The 24,316-nt window shown below is 41.2% G+C and overlaps 1 protein-coding gene across 1 annotated transcript; it reads right to left on the bottom strand.

The window, feature by feature from the left end:
* Positions 1-10,420: 10,420 nt before the first annotated feature.
* On the bottom strand, positions 10,421-15,573 carry LOC117667868 (tumor necrosis factor). Its single transcript, XM_034421490.2, has 4 exons — positions 14,913-15,573; positions 14,072-14,102; positions 13,559-13,624; positions 10,421-11,803 (listed from the first exon to the last, which is right to left on the bottom strand). Exons 1-4 carry the CDS (start codon positions 15,090-15,092, stop codon positions 11,388-11,390), a joined length of 693 nt encoding a protein of 230 aa, XP_034277381.2. The 5' UTR covers positions 15,093-15,573; the 3' UTR covers positions 10,421-11,387.
* Between the last annotated feature and the right edge of the window lie 8,743 nt (positions 15,574-24,316).

Genomic DNA, 24,316 nt, shown 5'->3' with positions numbered 1-24,316 from the left:
GATGCTGCAGCAGTTGTTAAGTGTGAAAAACAGTCCCAAGTCACTTTTTTCAGTGCCATTGTAACTTCGAACGGTCACTGCATGAACTGTTGTAAGTTGAGGACTACCTGAACTTCATCCCAGGCATACCTTTTCTGCTTATGGACGAAGGTGGTAGACACAGGATTAACCCTCACTCAGAAGAGTGTTGGACCTGTGTTAACTGTGGTGTGAGCCAGCCATGGAGATGAGCAAATGGAGAAAAAGCAGCTCAGCTCTGGCTTTGAGGGGCAACTTGTTCATCATGAGGCCTGGTGAGGTGACCTGGCTGCTAGCCAAGGGTTACTGTGGAGAGATTTGGAGACAGAAATCCAGTGGTGGGTTTCAATTTTTTTTTACTACCGGTTCTGTGGGTGTGGCTTGGTGGGCGTGGCAGGGGAAAGATCAGTGGTGGGTTCCTCCCAGTTCGGACCGGTTCTCCCGAGCCAGTAGCGGTAACGATATGACATCACCAAACTGGTTCTGCCCCCCCGTCCCCCCGCGCCACCCCACCCCCTGCGCACCCCCACCCCCTGCGCACCCCCCCTGCGTTATTCTTACCTTTTATTTGGCCCCACCCCCAATCTATTGCTGCCTCCTGAGTCCCAGCTGATGGCTAGAGGGAAAAAAACTGTTTAAACTCTTGCCGCAGGGCTTCAAAGGGCCGCTCTACAGCTGATCAGTGTTAAAAGAAAACAAATGAGTAGACCGGTGCCTGCAAAAATACATGAGTAGATCAGTGCCTGCAAAAATACATGAGTAGATCAGTGCCTGCAAAAAATAAATGGATAGATTGGTACAGCTCTGCAAGCACTTAAAAGCCTGGTAGACCAGTACCTCTGCTAAATCTTAAATAATTGTCACATGACCATCAAGCCACACCCACAAAATAAGCCATGTCCACAGAACCGGTAGTAAAAAAATTTAGAACCCACCCCTGGGAAGGATGCTGTAAAATCTCCATTTCCACCTCACTCCAGGGGAAGGATACTGTAAAATCTCCATTCCTTCCCCACTCCAGGGGAAGGATACTGTAAAATCTCCATTCCCTCCCCACTCCAGGGGAAGGATACAGTAAAATCTCCATTCCCTCCCCACTCCAGGGGAAGGTTACTGCAAAATCCCCATTTCCTCCCGATCAGCTGGGACTTGGGAGGCAGAGAATAGATGAGAGCGGGGCCAGTCAGAAGTTTTACTACCGGTTCTCCGAACTACTCAAAATTTCCACTACCGGTTCTCCGGAACTGGTCAGAACCTGCTGAAACCCACCTCTGCAGAAATCACATTGGTCCAGCCTGGTATATAGATGTTGGAGACTAGAACGCTGAGGGACACACAGATCCTCAGTTGCTGGGCCTGAAGAACCTAGAAAATTGAGAGAGATGAGGGGAGGAGAGAAGAGTATAAGTCTGTGAACAGAGTGGCTGGAGAGAAATGGCATGGAAAAGTGAACTGTTGTTGGTTTCTGGGTGGGAAGGGAGAAGAAAGGTCCAGAGGTGGCTTGCCTGGAAGAAGGGAAATGAGGACTCAGGGGGATGAAAGCATTATCCAAGAACAGGAAAAAAGGGATTCAGCTGGCTTCAGATAGCGGCTTCACTTAGGATCCCAGAATGGAAGGAGGGGATCTACAGCTGTTGGAGATCTTTGGGGAAGCACCCAAGATAGATGCTTCCCCAACAGAGAAGCAGCAGGTATTCTGCTGAGCCCAGCCTGGCATACTGAGCACACTAAGGGAAAGTCCAGCCCACTGCCATGGTGGCGCAGCAGTTAGAATGCAGCATTGCAGGCTGACTCTGCTCATTGCCAGGAGTTCGATTCTGACCGGTTCAAATTTGATTCAGCCTTCCATCCTTCTGAAGTCGTTAAAATCAGGACACAGATTGCTGGGTGCAATATGCTGATTCTGTAAACCACTTAGTAAAGCACTATGAAGTGGTATATAAGTCTAAGTGCTCTTGCTATTGTTTTCTTTTCATTCTGTCTCTTGTCAAGCCCAGAAATGAGAGAGGAAGATGGAGAGAAAGGGGGAGGAAGCAGGAGCGCTAGAGAGCAATAATCTCTGGTGGGAGCAGTGGTGAAATCCAAATTTTTTTATTACTGGTTCTGTGGGTGTGGGTTGGTGGGCGTGGTATGGCTTGGTGGGCGTGGCAGGGGAAAGATACTGCAAAATCCCCATTCCCTCCCCACTCCTGGGGGAAGAATATTGCAAAATCCCCATTCCCACTCCACTCTGGGGCTAGCCAGAGGTGGTATTTGCCGGTTCTCTGAACTGCTCAAAATCCGCTACCAGTTCTCCAGAACCTGTAAGAACCTGCTGGATTTCACCCCTGGGTGGGATGGAAACTGTGGGGAAACCCTGATACCAGTTGAACATAAGGACTGTGATCTTTGTACCTGTTGTAAATTCCTGCTGTTAATAATGTCGTTGTGTTCAGTAGAAACCAGAAAAAGCCTCCACTGTCCCAAAGGTATTTGTTCCAAAAGGACAATTGGACTTTCTTGTTTTTTTTTAACTTTGAAAACGTTTCACTTCTCATCCAAGAAACTTCTTCAGTTTTCTCAGACTGAAACCAAGAAAGTCCTATTACCTTTTGGAAAAGCACCTTTGTGACACCTACGACCTGGAAGATTGAGAATCTCCACAGAGAGCCTCCAGTGTCTTTTCTGTGTCAATTGTCATGTTTGCAGAAACAATACACCTCCAGATCAAAAAAGAAGACCGTGACATTTGGACGTAGCTTAATTGACAAGTCCCCCAGGTGAAGCGCCTATGAGCCAGGGACCCACCTATCACTTATCAATGGGAAAGAAGTCTCTACCCCCACCCCCACCCCAATCACATGATAGCAGTGTTCCAATATTTAAGGGGCTGACACCAGTGGTGAAATCCTCCACCGGTCACCACCGGTTCGCTGCCCACGCATGTGTGCTGCGTGTCAGACACGTGCTGCGCGCACACATGCACAGTGTGCACCGGATGCATGCTGCATGTGTGTGCATGCGCAGTGCACACCGGACGCATGTTGCATGAGCAGCTCAGTCCACACCAGAGGTGGGTTTCAGCAAATTCTGACCAGTTCTGGAGAACCGGTAGCGGAAATTTTGAGTAGTTCGGAGAACTGGTAGTAAAAATTCTGAATGGCCCCGCCCCCATTTATTCTCTGCCTCCTGAGTCACAGCTGATCAGGAGGAAATGGGGATTTTGCAGTAACCTTCCCCTGGAGTGGGGTGGGAATGGAAATTTTACACTATCCTTCCCCTGCCGACCAAGCCATGCCACAGAACCGGTAGTAAAAATTTTTGAAACCCACTACTGATCCATACCAAACATGTGCTTTTAGATTTCCTGCTGTTTTGTTTTTTTAAAAAAAATTTAAAGCATTTTTAACTACCAGTTCCGGAGAACCAGTATTAAAAAAACTGCTTAAAAAGTAAAAAAAAAAAAGTTCCAACAATTGCATGTCGCTCAGCTGATCTTCGGAACTTTTTTTTAAAAAACTTTTTAAGCATTTTTTTACTACTGGTTCAGGCGAACCGGTCCAAACCGGTAGCATTTCACCCCTGGCTGCCACAAAGAAGAGGGGGTCAACCTATTCCCCAAAGCACCAGAAGGCAAGACAAGAAACAACGGATGGAAATTAATCCAGGAGAGAAGCAACCTAGAATTAAGGAGAGGTTTCCCAGTAGGGGAAGGAGAGGACAATTAACCAGTGGAACGGACTGCCTTCAGAAGTTGTGGGTGCTTCATCACTGGAGGCTTTTAAGAAGAGACTGGACAGCCACTTGTCTGGAATGATATAGGGCAGGAGATTGGACTAGTAGACCTCCAAAGTCCCTTCCAATTCTGTTATTTTGTTAAACAGTGGTCGTGGTTTTATTCACCCAACCCCATCCCATCACACATAAAGAAAAGTCATTGGTGTGTGTTTTTTCTGTCAGGCAGAAGGTAGAGAGGGTAAGAAGCCAGGAGAATCCACCAAACACTTTCCTTAACAGGGCCTTCATTAAAACTGTTCATGACAAGATGATTCTTTGTCTTGTTACTGAGGATGAGTAAGGCTCGCTCGCTCCCCGAGGCAGCGCAATTAAGGCTACTTTTCTCTTGACTCAAGGACTCTTCCCTAAGAAGTGAAATGAGATATTTTGTACTTCTGCTGTGATTTCATTTGAAGGAGGAAATGGAAACACGCTTAATCGTGAGACTGTTTAAAAAAAAATGAAGAAACTAGAGAAAAGTGAGTGTTAGCCTGAAAAAGGAAATAAATCCTTGACAATGAACATTTGCCATTTTGAAAGTCTTTGGGGTTACAGTACAGTGACTGAACTTGAGGGAAATCCCCAGGGTGGGAAATACACAGTGGGATAGCTGGTTCACCTGCTATATAGCATGACTGATTGACTCATAGTGTTACCTCCAGAATTGAATACCACAAGTTTGTTGTGGAACTGATAAGGATTTGATGCCTGAATTTGAGAGAGACTTTTACTTGTGGGCTTCTTTGCTCACCCAAAAATACAAATCCCAAGTAATTCAGGCATAGCAAAAAGCACTTATTAAGGGAGTGGGGATGTCAAGTCCTTTTAGAGGGTATAGAAATGAATAGAATAACAGAGTTGAAAGAGATCATAGAGGTCTTCTAGTCAAGCAGGAGACCTTTTATTTATTTATTTATTTATTTATTTATTTATTTATTTATTTATTTATTTATTTATTTATTTATTCATTCATTCATTCATTCATTCATTCATTCATTCATTCATTCATTTATTTATTTATTTATTTATTTATTTATTTATTTTATTCCTATACCGCCCTTCTCCCGAAGGACTCAGGGCGGTGTACAGCCTGATTAAAAACACAAAGACAGACAATATTTAAAATATAATTAAAATTATTAGATAGTAGGCCCAATTTATAAAACCCCGAATTTAAAACCCAATCTAAAACCTATTAAAATCTTTATATTGATAGCCCAGCCTGGCGGAACAACATGGTTTTGAGGGCACAGCGAAATACACGGAGATCAGAGATTTTGCGAATTTCTGGGGGGAGTTCATTCCAAAGGGCAGGGGCTCCCACAGAGACGGCCCTCCCCCTGGGTGTCGCCAGCCGACATAATTTGGCCGATGGCACCCTGAGGAGACCCTCTCTGTGGGAGCGGACTGGTTGGTGGGAGGCTACTGGTGGCAGAAGATGGTCTCAAAGGTATACCATTTCAGACAAATGGTTGTCCAATTTCTTCTTAACACCTCCAGTGATGGAGCACCCACGACTTCTGAAGGCAAGCCATTCCCTTGATTAGTTGTTCTCACTGCTAGTTGTTCTCACTCTTTATTTCTTGGTTAGATCTCTCCTTCCTAAGTTTCCATCCATTGCTTCTCGTCTTGCCTTCAGGTGCTTTGGAGATAGGTTGACTCCTTCTTCTTTGTGGCAGCCCTTTTGACATTGGAATGATACATGCATTTGGTGTATGTGATACCACAGAAAACAAGTGATCAAACGATAAAAGACACTGATTACCTGTGAGTTTTGAACAACAGAATACATTGATTCTAGAAAAGGGGTCTCCAACCTTGGCAACTTTAAACCTGGCAGACGTCAACTCCCAGAAAAGCTGGGAAGCTGGCTGGGGAATTCTGGGAGTTGAAGTCCTCCAGACTTAAAGTTGCCAAGGTTGGAGACCCCTATTCTAGATAACATTCCACAAGTGGCAAATGTATGGATTAACTTGCTCTTTCCAGCTAGGTTTGTATCTTTCTTAAAGCTTGCAAGTGTATTCAAGAACTTGAAAAGAGGATCACTATTGTTTAGTGCTGAAACGACAAGTTCCTACGGAAGGAATGGCCTTGGCTAAGAAGACTTTTTTTTTTAAAAAATGTCAACCTGAAGTTTTGAAAAAGAGGCCTAGACTGCCATGTTCAGAAGGCTAATACTATATCAGCTTTTAAAATGTTAACAATGAAGCCTAAAATTCCAGGTAACGATAGCCTATTCAGCAATAAAGAGCCCAGCTCAGTTTGTAGGCTTTTAAAATTGGAAGTGTGGTAGAATTTATTTATTTTTTTAAAAAAAGAATAATACAAAAAAGAGGGGAAGGGAGGAGGAAATCTGCAATTTAATCCAAATAATTTGCCCACCATGCTCTCAATAGAAAAAGAGACAAATTAAAAGAGAATGATTCTGATATATAGGTTACTTAGTTACTTACCATTCAAAGTTCCAATAAATCTACAATGTGTGTGTGTGTGTGTGTGTGTGTGTGTGTGTGTGTGTACTTACAATCAGTGGTGGGATCCTGCCGGTTTAACAACTGGTTTGGTGATCGCGCAATTTGCATGCACGCGTGCCACACGCACACATGCCTGATGTGTGCTGCACATGCGTGCACAGTTTTATGAAAACTTACCTTCCGCATTACTTCTGGGGAGTAACACAGCTGAGGCGCGGCAATCCGCTCTGCTACATGAATCAGCTGAGAAGATATAGGTCAGTAAAGCACAAGGGCGGGCGGGCAGGCCCAGCTTATCGTCGGAGTTACCGGTTCACCCAAACCGGTCCGAACCAGTAGAATTCCATCCCTGCTTACAACCCAGATTTGAAATTCCAACTGTTTCCCCTCCCTGTAGTCACATGACCGCACTTCAAGCGCTGAGCAACCAGGCCCCATTTGCAGTTTCCCACAGTCATGTGACTGGATTTTATGACAGTTTTGCCAAAACCTAGCATTTACCTCTGTTTTTTTGGCAAAAGCTTGCCCATAGCAAACCATTTGGTTTGCTTAATGGCTCTTTTAACAACCACAGTGATTCATTTTAACGACCCCTGCAAACAGGTCATAAAATCAAATTGATTCACCTGACTGACTTATTTTATGAGCGTGGCAAATGACAGCCGTGATGGACTGGCTCCATTATGGTCATAACTTTAAGGACTACCCATAAGGAGCCTGAGTGGCGTAGGAGGCTAATGCCTCCTATTAAGGCAGCATTTAACATCCAGCTGCCTGCAATTACTGCGAGTTCAATTCTCACCAGGCTCAAGGTCGACTCAGCCTTCCATCCTTTCTAAGGTGGGTAATTTGAGGACCCAGTTTGTGGGGGCAATAAGCTGACTTTGTATAAATATGCAAAAGTATGAAGGCTATTGCTTAACGCATTGTAAGCCACCCTGAGTCTCCGGAGAAGGGCGGCATATAAATCAAATTAATTAAATTAATTAATTAAAAGAGAAATAAATCAATCTACCATCCTTGGACCAGGAAAATTGCAGCTAGGACACTCTTTGCTGCTTCCAAAAAATGTGATATCTGGGAACTTCCTCTGATCATTAAATGATCAGCTGTTTGTCATGTTATTTGATTATTTAACTATGAAACTAAAACTTTGGCAATACATGACTAATGCCGATAAACCCCTTCTTAGCTTAATTTCAGTATTTAAGATACTTATGCAAGGGCTCCCTATCCAAATCAATGTGTATAGAATTGGGTTATACTAGAGACCCTAATTCTACTCTTCCCTCAACTGCAGAAACTCCCTGGGTAACACTGAATTCTCTTTCTTACAACTCAACAGTCAGTGTGGTCTAATGATATAGATGCTACCTAAAAGTGGGGCAGACTCAGTTCTGGTCTCACTTTGGCCATGGAAGTTCCCTCCAGGAGGTTTTGGGTCTGTCCCTGTCTCTCAGTCCAAGAGTCAGGATAGTCTAGTGATGAGATTCAGGCGTTCCCCCTCAGCCGTAGAAGATATTTTGGGCCAATTGCTCTCTCAGTATGAGAGAGGGGTTATGGTGGAGGAGTTGGACTAAGAGTGAAAAAAACCCAGGCTGTAGTCCCTCTTGAGCCACAGATGGTCACTTGATCTTTTTTGTCAACAACTGTCTCAGCCCAACTTACCTCACAATGTTATAGTTAGTAGGGAAACACAAAAGGAGAGAATACATTATACGTTGCTTTGAGCTCTTAAATCAAATTATATAAATCTAATAGAGGATTAGATACCGTGTTTCCCCAAAAATAAGACATCCCCCAAAATAAGCCCTCCCCTGAAAATAAGCCCTCTCCGAAAATATTTAAATGCATGTGCAGCCGATCCCCGCCATTTCCTATGGTTAGGGTTAAGGGGTCAGAACTGGAAATCAGGTAAGATGGCAAGAGGAGCCCTGTCTTGCTCCATGTGTCCCAAAATAATAAAACCTCCCCAAAAATAAGGCCAAGCATTTATTTCAGGGTTCAAAAAAATATAAGACAGAGTCTTATTTTGGGAAAACACGGTAGATTTAATAAAGGATGAGAGAGAGAGAGAGAGAGAGAGAGAGAGAGAGAGAGAGAGAGAGAGAGAGAGAGAGAGAGAGAGAAGGAGGAGGAGGAGGAGGAGGAGGAGGAGGAGGAGGAGGAGAAGGAGAGGAGGATAGATAGATAGATAGATAGATAGATAGATAGATAGATAGATAGATAGATAGATAGATAGATAGATAATGATGAAGAAGATAGAGATAGATAGATAGATAGATAGATAGATAGATAGATAGATAGATAGATAGATAGATAGATAGATAGATAGATAGATAGATAGATAGATAGATATGGATTCATTAATTGATTTCCCTCTGTGGATCCCATTAGATTCTGCAACACAACCCTTGAAATGAGGAAGGAAAGAGCCATTCAAGGGATGGAGAGATCAGAGATCAATTAAGGATTTAAGAAGGCTTCTTGCTAGCCTTTAGGCCAGACTATGATCCATCCTGTCCAGTTTCCCCTGTGCATGATGTTCTACTTTTCCCTCACATCTTCTTCCTGAGTGGTGGAAGTACTAATTTACCTGTAGAGCCATTTGATAGTTGTGGACTTCAACTTACTTTGACAGCAATGGACTTTGACTTCCAGAATTCACAACATCTGTACACTTCAACTTCTGTGGAATTCCAGAATTTTCCAGCCAGCATACTAGATGGAAGATTCTGGGAGTTGAAGTTTATACGTCTTCAAGTTGTGAAAGTTGAGATATGCTGTTGTAGAGATTCAGAGTCATGTAGCAGAAAGCAAGTTGCTATAAATGCTTGAGTTTTCATCTGTAAAGATGTCCTGCCCAAGAAAGATATAGAAAAGAACTATTCTGAAAAATTAAGTAGGCCTCCTGAGTCAACCAGCTTTTTGCAGATAAGAGATTTGGCTAGGTGACATTTCATCATATCCTGGCTTCTTTGAGTCATGTCTTGAAATTGTGGTTTTGAATCCACTGAGGGCCCATCTGAGAGTCTTTTGTAAATTAGAGTTGCATGTATCTCTGCAGCCTCAAAGGTCTTACAGGGCCCTGTGTTGTTATTGAAGACTAGCTATGTTAGTCTGTAGAGATTCTCAGTCATCCAGGTCATGGTTGTCCCAAAGGTGCTTTTTCAGGAGGCAACTGGACTTTCTTGTTTTTTTGTTTGAAGACGTTTTGCTTCTCATCCAAGAAGCTTCTTCAGCTTCTTCAGAGCTTCTTCAGCTCTGACAGGATAGTGGAGAATGGAATATAAATCCTTCAAAGAAGAAACAAGTTGTCTCTTGAAAAAGCACCGTTGGGATAGCTATGTTAGTATCTTTGGAATCTTTGGGGAGAAGGAGTATCTTTGGGGAGAAGGAGTTATATTGCAACAACGGTTAGTCTGGTCACTGTTATGTTATTTGCAGCCATGTTTATTTATTTGGTAATTATCTTGGGGTGCACTGTAATGGAATAGGTTGGTAACATTTTGGAAGCATAATGGCTCAGCGTTAAAAATGCCTACCTTGTCAGATGGCCAGCCCAGGTTTAAGACCCAAGCACCACTTGACAGGGTAAGCTCCCATTCCTTGTTCCTTCTCTTGCCCACCTAGCAGCTCGAAACCATGCAAATGCGAATAGATAAATAGGTACCACTTCACTGGGAAGATAACAGCGTTCCATATGCCTCAGCTTATAATCATGCTGGCCACATGACTATAGAAAGAAACATTCTCAGACAATGCTGGCTCCCTCACCTAAGAAATGGGGATGACCACCAACTTCTAGAGTTGGACATGATTGGACAGAGGAAACCTTTTACCTCTACTTTGGAAGGAGAAATTGAGCTTGCTTAGCATGTATAAGTATCATTTGAGGAATGGGAAGGGGCAAGCAAGACAGGGGCAGGCTCGCCAATAGGGCCAATGGAAACCAGCTATTATTGTTGCAAGGCTAAATCATGTCCATCTGTTCATACTATACAATACTGTTATATTCAAGAAGTGCTTATGGTTGATTGCGCCTTATCCTTACGATATTGCTTCGATCTGTTTCTGGGATGCTAAAGATGTATTCCTGGATTTCAAATTGAAGTTATTATCACTCAGGACTAAAATCAAACCGAACAGAACAACTCATTGAACAGATGCGGTCCATTACAAAATTTCATTTTATTGCTTGGCCTGAATTTAAATACAGAGTGAAACCAAAGTATATTTTACTTTAGCAATACATGTTTTCACCCTCTGCTGAGCAGAGATTTGGAACAAAATAAATAGGCAAATAAATAAATACATAAATAAATAAATAAGCCTAATAAAATAATAAAAATATATTTGTAATACTTATACTTAAAAAATATATTTTTTTCATGGCAACTTGTACAGTACCAGAAGGCATTTCTGCCGAAAACCTACACGGTGCCAATGAAATACTAAAAATGTCAGACTTTCTGACATCAGACTGAAGCAGTACAATCCAAGAGAGAATGTTAGAAGCTTTCCAAATAAACTTGGATAGGACTGTACTGTTAGCTGGGGAGAAAAAAACCAGGATTCATAGCCTAGTATTATCCTCTCCCCAAAATTCCAGATAACTCATGTAATATACATGATTAAATCAACACAGTCAAATGATATCAAATATACATAGTATATATATGTACATATAAGTAAATATTCAAATCGTAACCTAGACTGGGGAACAAAGGAACTGGAAATCCTGTTTGAAGATAGCCACACAAGCATTTTACAGTGCCCCAAATACAGGTTCATCGACATGAACCCACGTAACGGGGAAATCACAACTAAATTGTTACACATGTATGCATTCATTGTCTGCAAAAGTGTGGTGTCTTTTTGCAAGGATCTCCTACACAGGGGGGAAAAAAATGCTGAAGTTTCAAGATTATAGGAAAAGCTCAATAAATAAATATTAATAAATAAAAAAGTTTAGACAGTTTAAAAAAGACTCACACTAAGGATGCTAATACTGCCTGCCTACGTATAGGTTTTGTGGACCTCTCTGTAAGCCGGGAAAAAACAAAACCACCCAATGAAGATATATGAAGTACATGAATGACAACATGACATTGTCATTAGGCATCATAAAGTCTTTTCTTACATAGCAATGACCCCAAAATAAATCTGCGTTGAATGAGTGAAGTCCAGATATTCAGGGTGATTTGTTTTGGCCCACAAGCGAGCACCTTTGTACAGCTGGAAGACGGCCCCTTGATAAATTGATTCAAACCACAGCTTTTTATTGCTGGAGACCTCTTCACAGACAGATTTGATGGATTTTAGCAGTTCTACCTCAGAGTTCAACTCTGAGGACCAGAAGGTGATGCTGTGGGTGAGCAGAAGAGTTTTGCTGCAGTCGTTCTTGTGGAACAAAACCTGAGAGTAAACGAAGTACAACCCGGTAGAAGGCACGATAAGGGAGTTTTCGGTCTTATTCAACTGCATGCCATTCTCCAGGATGGTAGGAATCACATCTGTAGTCCAATTCAATTGTGGTGAATTTTGGGAAGAAGCTGTGAAGTAAAAGGAAATCAGTGTTAGGAAGAAGGACCGGTCAACTTAAAGAAGAATGAATTTCGTGAACTGTACAAATGGTCCTCGACTTATAACAGGTTGTTTAGTGACCCTTCAAAGTTACAACGGCACTGAAAAAAGTTACTCGCGTTGCAGCGTCCCCATGGACCTGTGATCCAAATTCAGATGCTTGGCGTATTTAATGATGTTTGCAGTGTTCTGGGATCATGGGATTCCCTTTTATGACCTTCTGACAAGCAAAGTCAACGGAGAAGCCAGATTCGCTTTTCACCCATGTTACTAACTTAAGAACTGCAGTGATTGACTTAACAACTCTGACAAGACAGGTCATAAAATGGGGGCAAAACTCATTTAACGACTGACTCACTTATAGCAACAGAAATCTTGGTCTCAGTTGTGGTCCTAAGTTGAGAACTACCTGAACCTGTTTCTGAGGCACAATTTCCCTCAGGTGCCTTCCAGGTGTGCTCAACTTCAGCTTCCACAATCCTGTGGTTTCTAAGGTAGCCCATGAGGTTGTGGGAGCCGTAGAATGAAACATCTGAAGGATACCAAGTTGGGGAAAGCTGCTATGAGATGTAGTGGACCTGGGATGTCTTTAATGCCTTGGTGGGCTTAAGGGCCTACAAAACCAGGTTGACCCCACCAAACCTGATCGCTATTCCTATAGGAGAAAGGCCGTATTGCACGACTTCAACAGGGGTTTGCAAGGTTTTCTGAAGTAAAAGCTTTCTGTGAAAAATGTCCTATGCTATGGAAGACCCAGTTGCCCACTGAAACTCATTGGATGACTTTCTACTGACCATTCTCTTTCATTTTAGGCACTTAACATAATAAATAAGAAGCCTAAGATGATTGGAGAGAATCGTAGCCAAATTAAGGCAAGTCCAGACCATCAGTGTACAAACTTCCCCTTTCTTTCATCTTAAGGTGTGGGTTTTATCCTTACAGAATGATAGAAATCATAGAATAGCAGGGTTAGAAGGGATCTTGGAGGCCATCTAGTCCAACCCCCTGCTCCAGCAGGAAACCTTATATCATCTGGATTATTTTGGCACCTCTAACAGAGAGGAAAATTGCCAGAAAGGAGAAGGAGTTTATTAGGACAAGGCTGCCGTGCAGACGAAGGCAGAGATAGTCCTTGATTTATGACCACAATTTTGGTTGCTAAGCAAAAGTTAAGTGAGTTTCACCACATTTTACTCAATCCATGACATCTGGCTCTAACAGTCACGTGCAACAGCTTCTTATTGAGCGCAGTCAATTGCAAGTGGGCCAGGAGCCCACGGTTACTGAAATGGCCCCATATTCTCAAAAGTCTGCCTCTTTGCAAAATGTCACAAATTTATTTATTATTTATTTATTAATTTTATTTCTATACCGCCCTTCTCCCGAAGGACTCAGGGCGGTGTACAGCCTGATTAAAAGCACAAAGACAAACAAAATTTAAAAATAATTTAAAATTATTAAATAATTGGCTCAATTATAAAACCCCCAAATTTAAAATCCCATTTTTAAAACCAATTAAAATCTTTACATTGATAGCCCGGCCTGGCGGAACAACAAGGTTTTGAGGGCACAGCGAAATACACGGAGATGCTTCTTCTTTCCAAGCATTTTATTTTCATCAAATCAGAAAGGCAGCACAAGAAGCCCATCTGAACCTGAGGCCCATCTGAAGCCTTTCTCCAGCCACCACCACCCCTTTCAAGCCATTTAAAGTATCTCCTCACCAACAGCGTGGGCAGCTGGTTTTCCAGACCTCAAGGCTTGCACTTTCATTGTGGCGGGCAAATGATCTATAAAAAATGAAAGAAAAAGACAGCGTCAAATAATGCATCAAAATCAATCACTTTCATCAGAGCGAGATGCTGTGTGTTCTATAGCTGGCTAGAGAATTGATATATTGATATATTCCAACTGTCCATGACAAGCAAATATTATTCCAATTAATTCAGTGGGGCATTCCTGGCTTCTGATCATCTTCTCTCAAGAACTGGGAAGATGCTAAATCGATATACTTAAGTATTAAGCATTGAGTTTTTAGCATGGATATATGTTGGTTGTGGACTATGTCTCAATTCTGGCCACTCCCAATCAGTATAGTAAATATCCAATCTGAGTAGAAATGAAGGAATATAAGATAGTAATAGATCTATGAAGCATCAGGTTGGAAAACGATTCACAGTTTACTACTGCGTTGGCAAAACTTTCTTAAAGAAATAAGACAGCTTAGGAACACTTACCAGAAAATGAATTTCCCTGTAGTTTAGAGTCCTGGAAAAGAAATTGGGAAAAGAAATTAATAAGGATGATGCAGTAATGCCACTACTATTATTAATGCAATTATTGTATTCGTTGTTTTTAAAAAATGGCAGTTCTAAATGTCGGTTAAATAAGCACGTCTGAAATGTAAGATTAACAGAAGAAAACCCTGCAAAGACATAGAAAACTAGAGATAGGCATTCATTATTAAATGGGCCCATGGGTACTGATCATCCACTCCCGAAGGACTGCTGAACGCTTATTGTACAGGTAAATTCTACATGCCTCCAACAAGTGGCTGATTGAGCAATAAATTGTTGCATAAAATAAGTATTTTGGGAGAGTAATATCTATCTATCTCTCATCTATCTATCTATCTATCAATCTATCTATCTATCTATCTATCATCTATCTATCTATCTATCATCTATCTATCATCTATCTGTCATCTATCTATCTATCTATCTATATTCCTTTTATTGGAGATATTTTAAGCCAACAATGTTTACCATCAGCTTTCCATTATTTATTTTTTAAAACCTCAAATAAGTGTTAAGCTTATATGGGGGTGGGGGGAGAGTTAATTTAGTGCAAAATGTAGCATTAGCATAATCTTTCTCATAATTTTCATCCTCCTCCAAATAGAGCTGTTTGCTTTTTCCCTTACTTTATTCAGAAGATTTTTTTTAACTCAACATTTCTTCATTCTAAAGCGGAGAATCACTCACTTGCAAGTTCACCCCCGTCTCATTTCACGATAAGCACCCATCAAAACTTTTCTAATAGCCACTCACTCTTCAAACCGTCTCGTTTTTTACTAACCTGCTTTTCAGACAACCCAAATGCGTCCAGTTGCAAGAGGGCAAAGACGGTTACGGCTCCGATCAGAAGCAAGAAGGAACAGATGCTGAGACACTTCCAGTGGTTGTTTTTCGGAGAGGGCTCCCGGATGACAACGATGCTCCCTTTCTCCACATCGTGCACCAATTGCTCAGAACTCATGGTGGATGGTTGGGCTTTAGAAAAAGGCAGAGCAATTCTTTCGGTGGACGTGGTAAAAAGTTGATTCTCTTTCAAGCAAATAGAAGCTCCCTGGTTTTTTGTTTTTTTTTCCCCTTTCTTTCTCAGGTTGATTTCACGGGTGCTACTGCTTAAATTTAGACTGCTTCAAAAATTCAGCCACCAGTCAAAGAAAGAAGCAGTGGTAGATGATTCTTGCAGATGAAAAAAGAGTTCTGTTTCGGTTGATTTGTAGCCTCCTTGGAATTCACTTGAGGGATTTTGTTGCTGCTTCTTGGCTTTTCCCCTCCACCTTATTTTTCTTTTAGCTCTTCTTTCCTTCTGCTCTTAACTCAGAGGAGGCTTCGCTGTTTGAACACTCTTGTGGCAGCTTCCTTTTTAAACCCTTCTGAAAGCGAAGTCCTGTACTATCCCCGCCCACATCTAGCAACTCATGAGCAAGAGGAAAAAAGCAGAAAGAGGAAACGGTTACAGAAAAAGCCTATGAAACGTCTTGGAATCTGACTGAGGTTGGTACTTTCAGATGGCAGGCTGACACCCCGCCCGTTTTTTGGCCGGGTTTCTTTGTAAAACTGGAAGAGCAGGTTATTTAATGAGTGCGATAAATAAATTCACTCTTCATTTTCCTGGCTCAGTTAACAGATGGCAGGGATACGATAGGAGAGGACTTTCAAAAGAGGTGCCTTCGATAGACCTCTTTCCTTTGCAGAGGTATTTCTGCGCAGGATATTTCTAGATAAACTGAGGAAGGTTAAGCGGAGAAAAAAACTATTATGTGGTGCTTGTAGTTATCAATATGCTGGCAGCACCTTCCTTGGTGCCTACGAGCTTCTGGTTTCCCTGATTTTCTTTTCTTTTTCTACATTTTAAAAACGGGTGTCAGCAAGTCGTAAAGCACCGTCTCCCAAATCTGTGGACGTTCTCAGTCATTCAGGTCATGGTTGTCCCAAAGGTGCATTTTTTTTGCAAGAGGCGAACTGGACTTTCTGGTTTTCCTTTGAAGACTTTTCACTTCTCATCCAAGAAGCTTCTTGGATGAGAAGCGAAATATCTTCAAAGAAAAACCAGAAAGTCCTGTTGTTTCTTGAAAAAAATCATCTTTGGGACATTGTTTCCCATAATCACTTCTATAGCCTTTGAAGGGTTCCAATAAACTTTATTAGAAACTAAAAATGCTTCACAGATGCAGCTACGTTATTTGGACATCCCCCATCCCAAAAAAATACAAATGTAACCAGAGACAGTCGTGGCCATTTAAGAAGCAGAGGTCATGCAAGGGACTGGTCAAATTCGGATAAGTTGTTGCTTTGTACATCCTCTTCTAAGTTGGTGGAAACACCTAAAACTTATTTTCAAAATCCCAAATGTCTTTATTGCCCCCTCCTCCAACTATGAGAACCCCTGGAATAGATGCAGGGGGTGTCTGCAGAACGTGATCCAACAAATCGAGATGGCAACCATGATGATGTAATCAAAGATCTGCCTGTTTTTATATGTGCATCTCCCTTAAGAATGGGTGGAACGTTGATCATAACACTGGAAAGCACCTTGATTTTTCTTTTTGGACCATAGCTGTGCCTTGGGGGCATGTGCAAAAGCATTTCTACTGAAATTAGGTAAGCCTTCCTGAGTGATTTAGGAGCCTCCTAGATCCAAATATATAAATAAATCACACTTTGTCATCCCTCACTTTCCCATTCCGAACATCCACACGAGATAAATTGACTGTATAAATTTGAGCAATATATAAATATTCTGAGGTGCACCCGGTAGCTGGTTCCCTCTTAATAAGAACATTTACTAATTCAATGAACGTGTCTGTTATACAACACCCATACCTGCACATTAGCTGTAAAGAAAGGCTATTGCTAGTAATCTTTCCCTTTGCACAAAACTCCCTTTTAATCTAACATTGTGGAATTTGACAAGGATATTTCCACCAAAAGGGGCGGAAATTACTGTACTTTTGCCATTGCTATACTTTTCAGCATAGCTCACCCTCTAGTCATACGTTTATGGGCACTTAAAAATCAGAATCAGAATACAGCTGTAAGAGAGTCTTCCAGTCCAGCCCCCCACTCAATCAGGAGACCCTGTAACATTTCAGACAAGTGACTGTCCAGTCTCTTCTTAAAAACCTCCAATGATGGCCCATGATTTCTGAAGGCAAAGCTGTTCCACTAGTTAATTGTCCTCACTGTTACAAATTTTCCCCTTAATGCCAGTTTCCTTCTCTCCTTGATGAGTTTCCATCCATTGTTTCTTGTCCTGGTGGTTTGGAAAATAAATATTTATAATAAAGCGGGTGCTTTGGAAAATAAAATAAATAAATGATTTTAGCAAAGCATGGTCCGAATAGCCCGAATGGATGTTTATAAAATTTGACAACTTTCAATTTCTCATTAGTTTTCTGGTGAATGATCAGTTTGATTAAGAACAAAAATTCTACAACTCTTTGTTTGTTCTCCGTGTGAGCCGATGAGAGAACCAATTCCCCCCACCCACCCCAAATTATTCCTCTGAAACAAGAGACTACTGTATGTTAGACTGGACTATATGTAATGATATGTGGGAAAGATGTTGGGAGAGAGGGCGGAGAGATGCTGCCAAGGGAATGGTCAGATAAGAGGGGACATAGCCCACAGCTGAATAGTGGGTGGAATAAGAGGCTCAAAAATGACCTTCCCTAGTTTTTTCAGGCTGTAAAGAAAACGGTGAGAGATTTGTCCTTTCAGACTTGCAAGATTGTCAATCTTGCAAGGTAGACAAGGCAGGAAATACAACCAGATGTGTTCATTCTACTTTAAGGCTGAATTAGTCGAATCTTCTTAGTGAGATTAGTATGCAATCTCATTTGCAAAGGCCAATGCTGCTTGGAGCTGCTGAGAATCTATCCGAAAGGTTTCAATCTGATTATCATCCTATGGTAATATTGCATCCCAGCTTCTTCTACTCATTAACCATTTATGTTTAGAATGTAACATCTACCATATGAACTGGCTGGGTCATATTTATAACCCATCTATCCAAGGATATCCATACTGACTGGGGAATTCTGGCAGTTGCAGTCCAGATAATCTTGAAATTGCCAAGTGTCAGAAACACTGCTTTGTAATGATTTGTTTCTGGAACTCTGCACTTTGATATGGCCAAAGGGCTAATCAATAAATAAATTCATTCAATTCATTCATTCACTGCTTTAGGCCTATCCATTCTGTCTCACATAACTGAAAATACAAGTTATTTCCTTTCATCTTGAAATTTGAGTGATGGCCAAATGTCCAGTACTTGCCCCCTATTAATGCCCCCCCCAATAGTGACACGACACCCACCAGATATATCATGGGAGCACCAGTTCCTATTTGTCTGATGAAAAACTCTGTAGAGATAAAATTTGGGTGCAAGAGGTTTTGCAAATTTTGCTCAATTTGGGTTTACCAGTGTGGAAAATCCCTGATTCTCTACTTCAGTTACTTCACCAGAGGATTTTCCCCTATTCCTTTCTGACTTCATGATTTGGCTGAAGAAATAGGACTTACTACTTCATTTTTTCATGTTTCCAAGTTGGAATTTGAAAGTGAAACCAGAACTGTTGAGGAAGAAAGTTCTGTGAATTCCATTTTATTCTTTGGCTGGCTTAGGTGTTTTGTTTTGTTTTTCTGAGTTAACCATTTATTCATCCAGGTTCAACTGTTTTACCTTAAGTTTTTAATACAGAGTTCTCTCAAGGGAACTAACAATTTGGAACACCATAGAAATGAATGTACATCAACATGTACATACTGTTAACCCCTTCTCCAATCGACAAGGAATTTAGAGAAATGTAAGAAAGATTTTAGATTAAGTCAAAGGCCTTGTTATCCCTTTTTAGTACAGTTCACTGGTCTTTTCCTCAGGGAAGGACCACATAACATGGTCCTCCAGCCATCCCCAGCCCTTTTTCCTCCACTACAAGTCAAAAACATGTTTTCTGGTAGGCTTCTCCCTCTTTTTTTCCTTTTTTTAAAAAACAAATTTATTGATGGCCTTGTCTTTAAAAAAAATAATTAAAAATTGAAAAGTTAAATTGAAAAATCAAATTAAAAAATTAAAAATCAAAGTAAAAATTTAAACATTAAAGATCAAAATTAAAAATTAAGGTAAAGATTTAAAAATTAAAGGTAAAAATTAAAGTAAACATTTAAAAATTAAAGTAATACTTTTTTCAAGGATAAATTGGGAAAAATAGTTAAACCTGTCCTTCCTTCCTTCCTTCCTTCCTTCCTTCCTTCCTTCCTTCCTTCCTTCCTTCCTTCCTTCCTTCCTTCCTTTCTCCCTCCCTCCCTCCCTCCCTCCCTCCTAGAAAGAAACTTTCCTTTATCATCCATTATCTAGCAGTTTCCTTTATTGTTCCTCACCTACCCACAGAAATATTTCCAAATTAAAGCAACTTCAGGTAGTTCAGGTAGTTTTGATGGCAATAGAGCCTGCCCATTATGGTTTCAAGTGATGATGGTCATTAAGTGAGATGGTCTTGCTTAACGACCCCACTCCATGCTCTCCCTGATGCAGCCATTAAACGAACCCACAGCTCGTTAAGCAGAGCATGGGATGCCTCAAGAGGGAGGCCCTGGGAGGCCTAGTGCAGGCCTTAATCCTCTATCTTGGGCCTCCCAAGTCCTCCTCCACTCCTTGAGACACCTGGTGCTCCGTTCTGCTTCTCTGGGTTCCTGCAGACTTTGGGCCTGACTGACTCCCCTACTCAGTGTCCATAAGCTTTTGGTCTGCTCCAAACCCAGCCACTTAGCCACCTAAGGGAGTCTGCAGCCAGGCAGTAGAAGCTACTTGGTATCATTATTATGATTATTATTACTCTGTTGTTTTGCATGTACACTGAGAGCTTCTGCATCGGAGACAACTTCTTTGTGTGTCCAATCACACTTGGCAAAATAAATTCTACACTACGCTACTCTACTCTACTCTACTCTACTCCACTCCACTCCAGTCCACTCCACTCCACTCCTCTCTTATTCTATTCTATTCTATTCTATTCTATTCTATTCTATTCTATTCTATTCTATTCTATTCTATTCTATTCTATTCCATTCCATTCCATTCCATTCCATTCCATTCCATATTCTATATTCTATATTCTATATTCTATATTCTATATTCTATATTCTATATTCTATATTCTATATTCTATATTCTATATTCTATATTCTATTCTATTCTACCCCACCCTATACTACTACTACTACTCTTATTCTCTGCATCAAATGTTCAAAGTAGGATAATTTGAACCTGGTCATTTGTGCCTCAAGAGGAAATTCTGGATTTATTTGTTTAGTGATCTGTCATTTGGGGTTTTTTGGGCTGTCCACAGTATTCTCCGGGGTCTGCTCCAACATCAAAGTTCAAAGGTCTTCCTATCGGTCTCTTTACAGTCCAACTTCCACTTCCACAGTTTAAGGGAATGTCATACTTTGCATGATTCTAATTCTTTGCAGGTAATAAAACACAGCACGGCCTTTGAATATTTTATTATTTATTTTAGTTATTAAATTTTTATGCTTCCCATCTCTCCTACCAGGTGACTCGGGTTGGCTTACAAGTTATAAAACAGGTCAACATAATTAATATGTTAAAACATTAAAGCTGCACAAATTAAAATAGTATTAAAAACTGTATTAAACCACAACTAAGAGATTTAAGAGATGGATAGGGCAGGGATGAGGACATTTTACCCTGCCAGCCACCTCCAGGGCTGAATACCCTTCCTCGGGGTCCTGAACGCTGCACGGCTCATCCCGCCGGTGGAGCCGCTCACGGCAGAATGCAGCGAGGCTCGTTGTGCTGGTGGAGCTGCTCATGGCTGAACGCCACGCATCTCTTCTTGCTGGTGGAGCTGCTCGCGGCAGAACACCGTGAGGCTTGTTGCACCGATGGAGCCGCTCACAGCACAAAGCGTCGAGGCTTGTTCTGCTGGTGGAGCTGTTCGCGGCAAAATGCTGCGAGTCTCGTCTTGCTGGTGCTGCCACTCACGTGCAACAACACAACACACCACGCACCATCCAGCTGCAAGCAGCTCCATCAGCGAGACAAGGTAAACGGGTGCAGGGCGCATGGGGCACCTTCACCCACCATCCTCGCCCTAGCTTGATTTTTACACCTGCACCTCGCCCCACCTCATACAGCCAGATGTGGGCGGGTCTTAACTAGGGCTTATTTTTGAGGTACAGCTTAGATTAGGCGCAGGTGTGAGAATTGTACTAGGGCTTGTTTTTGGGGTAGGTCGTATTTTTGGGGAAACACATTATTATTATTATTATTATTGTCATCTTTTCTTCATTAAACATGAAACTCAGTGAACCGAACGTTTAAAAATGTGTCATAAATATGATTGACTGGCGCTGATGGTTGATACGGGTTTATTTATTTTTATTTTATTTTATATCCAATTTATATACCACCCTTCTCCCTGAGGACTCAGGGCAGTGTACAGCCGAATAAAAACATAAATTAGAAACATCAAAATAGTATTAAAAGGATATATATAAATTTGGCCCCTTAATTTAAAAACAATAACAAACCAATTTAAAACATTTTAAAAAGTTAAGCCAGCCCGGCTTGCTGAAAAAAGAAGGTTTTAAGGGCACGGCGGAAGGCACCGAGGTCTTGGATTCTCCTTATCTCTGGGGGCAGTTGGTTCCAGAGGGTGGGTGCCCCCACAGAGAAGGCCCTCCCCCTGGGGGTCACCAGCCTACATTGTTTGGCTGATGGCACCCCGAGGAGGCCCTCTCTGTGGGAGCGCACAGGTCGATGGGAGGCCGTTGGTAGCAGCAGGCGGTCTCGAAGATATCTAGGTCCTATGCCATGGAGCACTTTAAAGGTGATAACCAACACCTTGAAGCGCACCCGGAAGACCACTGGGAGCCAGTGCAGGTCACGCAGGAGAGGTGTTGTATGGGAGCGCCATGCAACTCCTGTAACTACCCGCGCGGCCGCATTCTGGACCAGTTGGAGCCTCCGGGTGCCCCTCAAGGGGAGCCCCATGTAGAAAGCGTTGCAGTAGTCCAGGCGAGAGGTGACGAGGGCATGAGTGCTGCCAGCATCCTAGGTATCAACCAAGGATCTTCTTAAAATGTACGATGTTCCGAGTAGCACAATTTTTTGCAGTTCCGCTGGTGTTATAGCAGGAAGCTGCAATTTCTTGATGTACTTTGTAAAATTCTTGGACATGGTACCAAGTGCCCCGATGACAATGGGTATCACTGTGACATGTTTCATCCATAGCCGTGTAGTTTCTCGCGGCCAGGTCGCGATATTTCATGATTTTTTCCAGTTCTTTTTCTTCAACTCTGGCGTCTCCTGGTACCACAATGTCAATAAATTGTATGTTTCAGTTTTTGACAACTGTGATATCTGGAATGTAATTATTATTATTATTATTATTATTATTATTATTATTATTATTATTATTATTATTATTATTATTATTATATGTTATGGGCCATTTAGTTGCACTTCTGTTACAGTGATTTTACAACTGATTATTTTGTTTTTATTCTATATTTATACTATGCGTGATAAAGCAATTTGCCACAACTTCCTATTATTGCCTAAGATGGCTTGAACCCTCGTCCTTTTTTTAGAAATTATGAAATGCTATCAACTGGATGGAAAAGAAAGATTTTATTACAAAACATCATTCTCTCCTGAAAACTGAAATTCTGGAAGCTGGAAATTGACTGTCTTATGCTTATGCAGCTGCCTGAAAAATGAAAGTGAGAATGGAATTTCCCATAGTGGAGCTCGATTTTCTGTGCTCAAACTTCCTCGTTAACAACACTGAAGATAAATTATATTAACTCCTTTTCTTCTTTCCTCAATAGCTTGTTATCAGTATATATTATTTATATATAGCAAGTTCAATATGGGAATTCCTTTGAACTGTAAAAAATAACACTTAAACAGGTAAATCCAATAGATATAATCAAACAAAAGTACCAATAAAAACAATACTGCTGTTTAAAATAAAATTATGGATAATGTCCAGTTATGTCCTTGCCCAATTTATTGTAAATTGCTAGAGAATACCCCAGAATTTCTTTTCTCTTATTAGATGCACTTTTATTCCTGCATTTAAACAATGCAGCTTTGCAAATCAGATAGAAAATTAAAGTGTCCATCCTCTTCTGGAAGAAGGTTTTTTTGGACCTCCCTTTTATTGGTGTTCACATATCTGGCTGGCCTGTGGAGATTCTCAGTCATCAAGATCAAAGGTGTTTTGTTTTTGTTTTTTTGAGAACAGAAAAAGCTTCTTGGATGAGAAGCGAAACATCCTCAAGGAAAAACAAGGAAGTCCAATTGTCTTTAGAAAAAAAACAAAGCACGAACTGAAGAAGCTTCTTGGATGAGAAGTGAAACTTCTTCAAGAAAAAACAAAGTAGTTCAATTGTCTTTAGGGGAAAAAGAAAGCACGAACTGAAGAAGCTTCTTGGATGAGAAGTGAAACTTCTTCAAGGAAAAACAAAGAAGTCCAGTAGTTTTGGGGGAGGGGAAGCATCTTTGGGATAGCTAGCTAATCTTCATATTTCACTATCGGAAGCAGTGAAGGAGATAGCTTCCTTTCACATTCTGGATATGAAACCCAATTGTTCTGGCAGTAAAATCTCCCTTCAGCCTCCAGGCTCATCTGTTGTCAGAAGTCCGCAGGTTAATTTAGGTGACACCAGGTGACACCTGGGCGGCCACATCACAAGCAAACAGTCTTTCTCAACCTTGGCAACTTTTATGAGGTGTGGACTTCGATTCCTAGAATTTCCCAGCCAGGAATATAATGATTGTGCACATGTGATTGTTTATTGAGCAAATTTCTGCACACACACCCCCCATCTCTCTCAAAATAAATATATATTGATATGTGGGCACAAAGAGATATAAATTCTTTTTAAATAGCTTCCTTTCATCCTTCAAATGCAAAAGTATTTTCTAATTTAAAAAAGAGCTTCCCAGTGGAGAAGGGAGGAAAATCAGTAGATAGTTATATTGCTGTCACATATCTGGAGTGTTCTACCTCAGCAGAGAGGTCTGATTGCAGCTGAAATTATAAACCTTACAGTATCACAATTATTATTTTTTGAATGTGAAGAAGAAATATGGTACTTTTCTTTTAATTACTGGCTTCATAATTTATCTTTGGTCATATGTTATACATACTATCA

This window comes from Pantherophis guttatus, chromosome 2 (genome assembly GCF_059756535.1).
Source record: "Pantherophis guttatus breed Tessera chromosome 2, ASM5975653v1, whole genome shotgun sequence".
Lineage (NCBI taxonomy): Eukaryota > Metazoa > Chordata > Lepidosauria > Squamata > Colubridae > Pantherophis > Pantherophis guttatus.
The sequence above is the reverse complement of the archived record's forward strand: the minus strand, read 5'-3'. Positions and strand labels throughout refer to the sequence as shown.

What these genes read in the sequence shown, in the direction of transcription:
- LOC117667868 (XM_034421490.2), bottom strand. Translation starts at nt 15,092, where the DNA reads ATGAGTTCTGAGCAATTGGTGCACGATGTGGAGAAAGGGAGCATCGTT. An exon ending in ACAGGGAAATTCATTTTCTG is followed by an intron (nt 13,625 to 14,071) that starts GTAAGTGTTCCT and finishes CATTTTTTATAG; the next exon opens with ATCATTTGCCCGCCACAATG. An exon ending in ACCAGCTGCCCACGCTGTTG is followed by an intron (nt 11,804 to 13,558) that starts GTGAGGAGATAC and finishes TTTACTTCACAG; the next exon opens with CTTCTTCCCAAAATTCACCA.